This window comes from Pinus tabuliformis, chromosome 8 (genome assembly GCF_031772625.1).
Source record: "Pinus tabuliformis cultivar Carrire ecotype Pingquan chromosome 8, CPIR1, whole genome shotgun sequence".
Taxonomy (NCBI): Eukaryota; Viridiplantae; Streptophyta; class Pinopsida; order Pinales; family Pinaceae; genus Pinus; species Pinus tabuliformis.
The window spans coordinates 138,264,653-138,272,994 of NC_142294.1; the positions used below are offsets into that span (position 1 = coordinate 138,264,653).

At 44.3% G+C, this 8,342-nt stretch overlaps 1 protein-coding gene across 1 annotated transcript; it reads right to left on the bottom strand.

The window, feature by feature from the left end:
• Positions 1 to 3,067: 3,067 nt before the first annotated feature.
• On the bottom strand, positions 3,068 to 3,733 carry LOC149234503 (uncharacterized). The gene has a single exon (XM_089368290.1). It carries the CDS (start codon positions 3,731 to 3,733, stop codon positions 3,068 to 3,070), a length of 666 nt encoding a protein of 221 aa, XP_089224416.1.
• Positions 3,734 to 8,342: the final 4,609 nt, after the last annotated feature.

Genomic DNA, 8,342 nt, shown 5'->3' on the forward strand with positions numbered 1-8,342 from the left:
TGGCATGTCAAAAACACAGTCCCACGATGAGAGAGATGACATGAAAAATCAGTAAAAACTGCAAAACAGAAAGGGGGCTAGCAGGTGACAAGTCACAAGGAAGACAGGTCGCACGGTCGCAGCTATGACGATGTGACTAGTAACATAGGTTCCGGGAAAATGGAGCACAAGGTCGCAGATTTCGAGCTATGGTCGTAGGTCACATCAAGATGGAGGTCGTGGTGTCACAAAGTCGCAAGGTCATGAGGGAAGGGGGATCGTGGTTTCCAGATGCATGACTTGGGCTTAGAAAATATTAGGGAGGCTGCTGCATGACTTAAGGGGGTCAGGGTCTCCTTCAGACGAGTGAATCCAGGCCTGTTGGTAAAAGAAAAGGGAGTTGGGTTGAGGAAAAACACACCGTCTGCGTCAAGGAAGGGAAGAAGTAATCGGGGCAACCATTCTAGCACAAAATGAGAAAGAAAACTTAAGTAACAGAGAAAAACCATAAGGTGAGGGAATTCCAAAGGTCGGGGAACACAACCATTGACACTTGGAAGAAAATAATGATTGCAGGAAAATGGATGGTTACTTACCTGGAGCCGAACGCGCGCGCGAACTCAAGTTGGAGGGCCTCCTAACTCTTTGTGCGACCAGGGGAACATTTACAAATGGGACTTGGGAGGCTTCATATATATAGAATTGGTCGCACGTGTGAGGTCGTAGGGGGACATATACGCGACTTTGTGACCTATGCGACCATGCGAGCTGGCAGGTTGCATGGTCACAACGGTCGCATGGTCACATTGATGAATGTGAGTTAACGATGTGACCTTGCGACCTTGCAACTTGCAAGATCGCATAGTCGCATAATCGCGTTTATTCTCGGCAAAGAGGGGCACGCTTTTGGGACCCTTGCGACTTCTGTGACTTGGAAGGTCGCTAGGTCACGAGAGTTAAGGAGGATGGAAGTTGCAATTTCGCGACCTCTGTGACCTATGCAACTAGTGAGTTGTAATGGTTGCAATAGTCGCAACGGTCGCAAGGATAAGTTCTAGTCGTGTTCCGACTCTGCAACTGACTTACTAAGGTAGGAGATGGTAACTTGCTTTTACTTAGCTGAAAACCTAAATTCTTCCTCAGGATCCTTGAGACTGTTGAAATCTTTGAGTAGAACTAGGCGGGGCTAGTGTCTTGGCCTGGTGAAGGGGCTCCGAAAATTTCAGGGCTCTCAGATTTTTGGAGGGGTTATTGCAGCAGTTACAACAATTGGCGATTCCCTGGGAGACTCCACTATCTCTGACGTCTTTGAGCCTAGCTTAAGGGGGACTTAAGTTAGTATTTCTTTGTGGAGATGTGGGTCCCACTTATGGTATTTGGGACTCCCCTTCGAACTTGGTCAGTTGTCCCAATTGCAATAACATGGTCTCTACACACGCAATAGGGTGCTACTTCCCGCTGCCCTGGGAAAGAAAGGGAAACTAAAGTTACATTATGAGTTTTTAAAGTTTTCTTGGTATATTGGTCATGGTACTCTGGTGTTGCTCCGCTGCCAGCGAGCCTGAACAGTACCCTGACGGAGTCACTACCTAGAAATCGCGAACGTTGCTCCGTTGCTAGCAAGCCTGGTCAGTACCCCGATGGATTCGTTGCAGGAATCCTTTCTCGAATCTCTAGCCCTTATTATGAAATGGATGGATGTGCTCATTGGCACTTATTTATCTGTGCAGATATGCACTTATTTGATGGTGGCTTAAAACCTGGGCGGACAAGGGATCTCGACTTATTTTAGCTTGAAAAGATGTTGTTTTTAGTTTTTCAAAGACCTTATTATTTTCCCGAGATACTATAACTGGCTTCTTCAGTTTCTCCTTCATTCCCAAAACTATGGGTGAGCTAGAACATTTCAAGAATTTTTCTACCATGTAAGTAGCTAGGTCAGACTGACGTAAGCAGGAGTGAAGACCGTGTGTGCCATTGAGTTCCCCATTATCACTAGTCTGGCATACTAGGCTTTTGTTGCGACTTAAGTCTTGGTTAATAAACGGTTCCGAAGGGCATCTGTGGGAGCCAACTGTAGGGCTGCTCTAAGCTTAACCTGCCATTTCATATTTATTCCGAAAGACAAAAAAAAAACTCACAAAACGAAAAACTATAGACAACAAACTATGATTATCTAAGAAAGCAAAGGTAAACTATAGTACAAGGTGGGGCCAACAATTCTGGGGTTGCCAGGTAAAGTAATATTTGAGGTCATGGCCATTCACCGAGAGGGGTTCTACTCGCCCTCCCAGGGTTTGCAATTTGAAGGTGTGATAGCCATTTTTTTCTATGATCTGGAACAGGCCAATCCACAAAGCCTGGAATTTTGTGTGTTTTCCTTTGTCTTCATGGGCCCTATCCCACTTGAGCACTACACTCCTGCATCAAACTTGCAGGAAGCTATGGATTTTTTGTCGAACCACCTCTTGATCCAAGCTTGATGGATATCAAACTTTTCCTTAGTTTTCAGTCTTTCCTCTTCCAATCTTACCAGGGTATCGATTCAGCTTTGAATGGCCAGACATGGGGAGCTTTGCGACTCTTGAGCCAGTCTAAGAGTAGGGAGGTATAGGTTGGGTGGTAGAATGGCTTCTTTCCCATACACAAGGAAATAGGGAGATGTGCCGATTGATGTTTTGGGAGTGACTCGGTCAACCCATAGAGAATTACTGAGGGCATTGTGCCAATTCCTCTGTTGTGAAAGTAGGGTTTTCTTAATGATACAGATGAGATTTTTGTTGGTTGATTCTGCTAAGCCACTTCCTTGGGGACAGTAGTTCGCCGAATGTTTCAATACGATGCTATTTTCTAGAGCAAAATCATACAATTTTAAAGACGAAAAATAAGTAGCGTTATCAAAGACAAGAGAGGTTGGAACACTGAACCTGGCTATGTTGCATTGCTTAATAAAGGATATTACCTCATCGTCGTTAACTTTTCACAATGGAACTTCCTCTACCCATTTGGTGAAATAGTTGGTGGTTGTGAGTATGTACTTGTGTTGTTTTGACGAGTTTGGCATGATCTCGCCTATGATGTCCAACCCTCATTGTTGAAAAGGTTCCTCAACTGCTATGGGTTGGAGTGGGGCAGTGGATCTTGCCTGCCTGCCTGCATGTATCTGGCAGATCAGATACTTCCGTGTGTAGACATGGGCGTCTTTGAATAATGTGGGCCAACAGAAACCCGCCTGCATGATTTTATGAGCCGTGGTGTCACCTACATAGTGACCTCCTGCAGGCCCATCGTGTAGATATTTCAGCACATGTTGGGCTTCATCGTATTCTAAACATTTCAGTAATATACTAAGGTACTGCTTTCTGAAAAGGTTTCCATGCACTATTTGATGTGAGGCGGCCTTGAGCCTAATAGACCTCTTCTGTCTGGTGAACATAGCTTCAGGTAAAGATCCCTTTACTAGGTACTGCTTTACATCAGAATACCATGATGAGGCGTCGTGTGAGCTGAGGAGTTCATTCTGGTACATTTCAATTTCGTGCTCCCATCCTTCCGTTTCTTGGGTCAGTCGATCAGGCCCCGTGTTTTGAGGATCGACTGCTTTGGCGGTTAGTTTATAGAGTCCATGTCCTTTCACAGTGTGGGAAGGTTTGAATTCTAAATCATATTCTTGGAGGGAGGTCATCCAGTTGGCTCTCCTTTCTCCCAGCTCTTGTTGTACGGAAAGGGATCTGACGGCTGGGTGTGGGACCATTACTGTGACATGGTTTTTTAGGATGTATGGTCTGAAGTGTTTCACTGCTTTGTAGAATGCGTACACTTTCTTATCAATGCCTAGGTAGTTAAGCTCTGCACCTTGGAGTCCTGTACTCATGAACGATATGGGACATTCATCGTGATCACAGTCCTTTTGTGTAAGGATTGCAACCAATGATGAATTTGAGGTGAAAGTGTATAAGATAAAGTCTCTTCTAAAATTAGGGCTAGAGAGGATGGGGCCTCCACAATTGCTGTCTTAATCCGATAAAAATATTCCTTTTCCTCTCAATCCCCTTTAAATACTAAGTCCTTCTTTATCATGTTTTGTAAAGGTTTGACAATTTGTGCAAAATCTGAAATAAATTTACGAAGGAAATTAATTTTTCCAAGGAAAGATTGCATACCTTTCTTGGTGCTTAGCTGGGGATTCTGTGTTATAGATTTTATATGATATGGATCTATAGTGATTCCATTCTTGGTGATGATGTGGACCAATAGATTACCTTCCGAAATTGCGAATATGCTTTTTTTAGGGTTGAGGGAGATCCCATACTTCCGACATCTCTCAAAAATCTTCTTTAAGTGGTGGAGGTGGTCGCTCCTTTTCTTCGAAAAGATAGTGACATTGTCTAGGTAGACCACCACACTTTGACCCATAAGGCCTTAGAAAGTGATATCCATTTCTCTTTGAAAGGTTTCCCGACATTTATCAATCCAAAGGGCATGCGGCGAAACACAAACGTCCCCCACTTAGTTCGGAAGGTTGTTTTGATCCGATCCGGTTTAGCTACTAGGACTTGATTGTAACTAGAGAAGCCATCTAACAGTGAGAAAACTTCAGATCCTGAAATGTCTGGAGGATCTGTTATATGGAGGGGATCGGGTAGTTATCTTTATCCGAGGCTCGGTTAAGGTTTCGGAAATCGACGCGAATATGTATCTCCCCTGATTTCTTATGCACTGGAACCAGATTAGATACCCATGTGGAGTGTCTGACCTTGAATATAATGCGGGCATCCAATAACTTCTTGAGTTCCTTTTGAATGAGAGGTTCCAAAGCAGGGTGCACCTTCCTTAGTTTTTGCTAAAAGGGCTTGGCCCCTTCTTTGGTAGGGATGACATGCTGAATAATTCGGGTATCATATGTTTTCAGATCATCATATGTCCGAGAAAACGCATCACGGTATTTTCCAAATAAGATAATGAATGTCTGTCTTCTTGTGGGGTGCACCCTACCCCTAAGTTGACATACTTGGGGTTGGACTCAGTCACAAGGTTGATTTGCTCATGCGAGAGAGTTGAGCTATGAGTTTGGTATTCGTGGGGCCCCTGAAATAGCTCTAGAGGTCGAACAGTTTTTCTAGTGTCACTACCCATTTGGGTAAGGGATTTCCTTTATGCAAACTTGCTTCCTCTTCGAGCAATCACTCATGTTCCTCTTCATCAATAGCTGAGTCTTTGAACACTTATGCATTTGTCATGAATTCTAGATTTTGTTGGTCATCATTGAAAACATGCAAGTTAGTTACGTTGTCAGGCATTGTTGGTTTATACATAATTCCAATAGAAAACCCGTCTCTAAGGGGTGTGAACTTGGTTGCAGCATTAGCTAGAGTGTCAGCAGCAACATTATTAAACCTAGGAACGGAAATGATATTGAAAGCTTTAAATGCATTTATGAGACCCCATACCTCTTCCTGGTAATTCTTGAGGTGTGGAGATAGACAATGAATGTTATTGCGTACCTGTCTTGTAATGATTTTTGAATCCCCAATAAACTTTAGGCAATTCGCTTTCAAATTGATGGCCTTTTTGAGGCCGAGGACCAATGCTTCGTATTCTGCAGTATTGTTGGTGCATTAGAACTCCAACCTACAGGAGATCATGGACCTGTTTCCTTTGGGGTCCAGCAAGACGCAGCCTGCCCCTGCTCCATCGTGAGTTTTAGATCTGTCATAGTACAATGTCCATGTCTCGGTGCTGAGGGTAGGTAAACTTGATGTATGTAAATTTAAGGAACAAAATTCACTATCAGGGCTTGGGGTTTGTGCGAAAATTTCGATCTGGATATCCTGAGGAATGGTCGATGTCTGGGTTGATAGCACCCGAACAGGGACTTTAGAAGGCATACTCGCAACTCTTACTGGGCATAGTTGATTGGCTCGTTGGAGCCCTCGAGGTCGGTTACGGTGTGTTTCATACAAGGTTCACTATTGACCCTGATTTGGTTATTCCTTTGCTTGTACGATAGCCACAAGTGAGACTAGTCTGTGGCAAAGTAGCCCTGTAATTTACAAGACCAATCTCTATTGAGAAGAAGACCGTAGGCCTATGGGATTCCTACAACTATTATGTCAATGCATTGGTGGACTCGGAAATCAGAAGATAATTGAATGATGACATTATTTAATTCTCCTATAGTCGAGACTTGAGACCTGTCAAGTTGGATAATTTTGGCGTCAGTCTTTTCTGGTTGGATGTTCAGCTTCTTGCATACCAACCAAGGCATGACATTGGTTGATGCTCTAGAGTTGACGAGGAAGTTGTGTACATTAAAATTAAACATCTCGAAGGTCAAAAGGAAAGGGGGGGTCGAATCTCTCGAGTTGGTGTTCACAGTGTTTACTATAGCTTGGAGGTTGACCACAGCTGAGGCTTGGTCCACAGCATTACCTTTGCTTGATGTGGAGGATTTTGAAGGTGTAGGAGGGAAAGTGAAGGCCCTGGCCATTAACTCACGCTAACTGGCCAACTTGCATACCTCGTACAAAGAGATGTTTGCTCGAGTTTTCTTCAAGTCTTCTATGATATTGTAACCTAAAAGCACGGATGAGGTTTCTTATGCTAAGTGTTGCGTTCTCGAGGCGCTTTTTGCCGTAACCCCTTTAGCCGAAGTTTTAGGTGTAGGTGAGTCTCCTTTGATACCGATTACTGACTTGCTCAGACTCACCCCATCCATCCCTCTGGGAGAAGAAGAGGATGGTTGGCTAGAATTTTTGGTGGGAAGGATCTGTCATAACAATGCTTGTTTCTTGTATTCCAGAGTAGAGTCGGCATAATTCCTTTACTCCTGAGATTGTAATTATTGGGGGGGGGGGGGGTTTGGGGGGCATCTCTAATGAAGGCCTCTTATGTAGTTCACACCTTGCCCCCGCGGATAACATCGAAGGGTAGCACAGTGGATGGGGTATCATCGTTGGGAGGGGAGGCATCTTCTTCAGAATCGTCAGTGTCCTCTTCCCCTTCTCCGACAGCTTGATCATCTAACATCTAGGTGACTACGACAGTCATGTTATGAAGCCACAGTGGGTAGGTCTTCTCAGAGTGGGAAGTTTGATGGAAAGTGTAGAAGTTACCCTTTCCTAATTCTTCCACGTTGAAAGTTGAGCTGGAATTTTGAGACACTTTAGGGGGAAGGTTGTTAGTTTTTCAGAAAAAGGGCTTAGCAGGCTTGTCTCCTCCCGAAGCATCACTGGTTCTTCACTTTAGCTCAGCCACTTTGTTAGTCATATGTTTAAGGGATTTGGCCAGTCCCTCAAAATCGAAGAGTCTTTTTCCGTATCCAAGGTTTTACTTGAGGAGGCCCGATTCTTCTTCCCGGCGGGCTTTGCATCCTCCCAGGATTCGTGTTCTAAGGCACTAATCGAAAGAAGGTCCTTTTCGACCTCAAGCACAACAACAAAATTCTCAACCAGGGTGAGTTTGGCTTCTCGTTTAACAAACATGACAATATCCCGTGGTAAGGCCCAGGTGTAATAATCAATCGTGATGGAATCATCAAGGGCTACGTCCATGGGGAACTTATTCAGGATGGTGGTGAAAGGTTGATTGAAATCTTTCACCTTTTCCTTATTATGGAATTTTAGTGTGCTGATCTCGGTGAGGAGCATGGAAGGAGTCTTGTCTTCTGAGAATTTGTCGAGGAAATGTTTCCGGAACTCATCCCATATTCGAATAGAGGTGACAGGTAGCGAACGATACCAGGTGGCCGCTTTATTCTCAAGGGTGTGTGGGAATAGATAGCATGTTACATCATCATACTGGACCTTCATCATCTGCGAGGATAAGTAGAAGTTTCTTATGTGGTCATCAATTGAGGTCCCTTTCTCCTGGTTGAATTTCGGGAGGTGCTTCTTAGAATGGCGAGGCATATCATGCAATAGGCCTCTAAGGTTCAAAGGGGATTGAGCCATCTAGCCAAGTGGCGACAGATGAATATTTTCTCTAGGGTTGAAGAGGAGGCAATGATTGTTACCTTCTGATTCAATATCAGTGCCTGACCCTACACCGTTTCAAGCGGGGTTGGGGGGGCTGCCTGCCTTCTCCTCTAGGTACTCTGAGGTGTCCTATATCTCTAGTTTTTTTCACGTTTTTGGTATTCCTCATATTTCTTAGGAGATGCTGATTGTTGTAGAAGTTTATACGGTCTCTAAGGTAGTCCCTAGCCCCTGGTCTCAAGATCCCATGAGTGCCCCTGGTGAGGGGTTGATTGTTAACGAGGGGCTCTTGAGTGATACGTCGATCATTCCCGTGCACTTCCTCCCCTTGAGACCGCTTATTTTTGCCAATAACGGTATTCCTAGGTTCACTTCCTTCATCTTCAG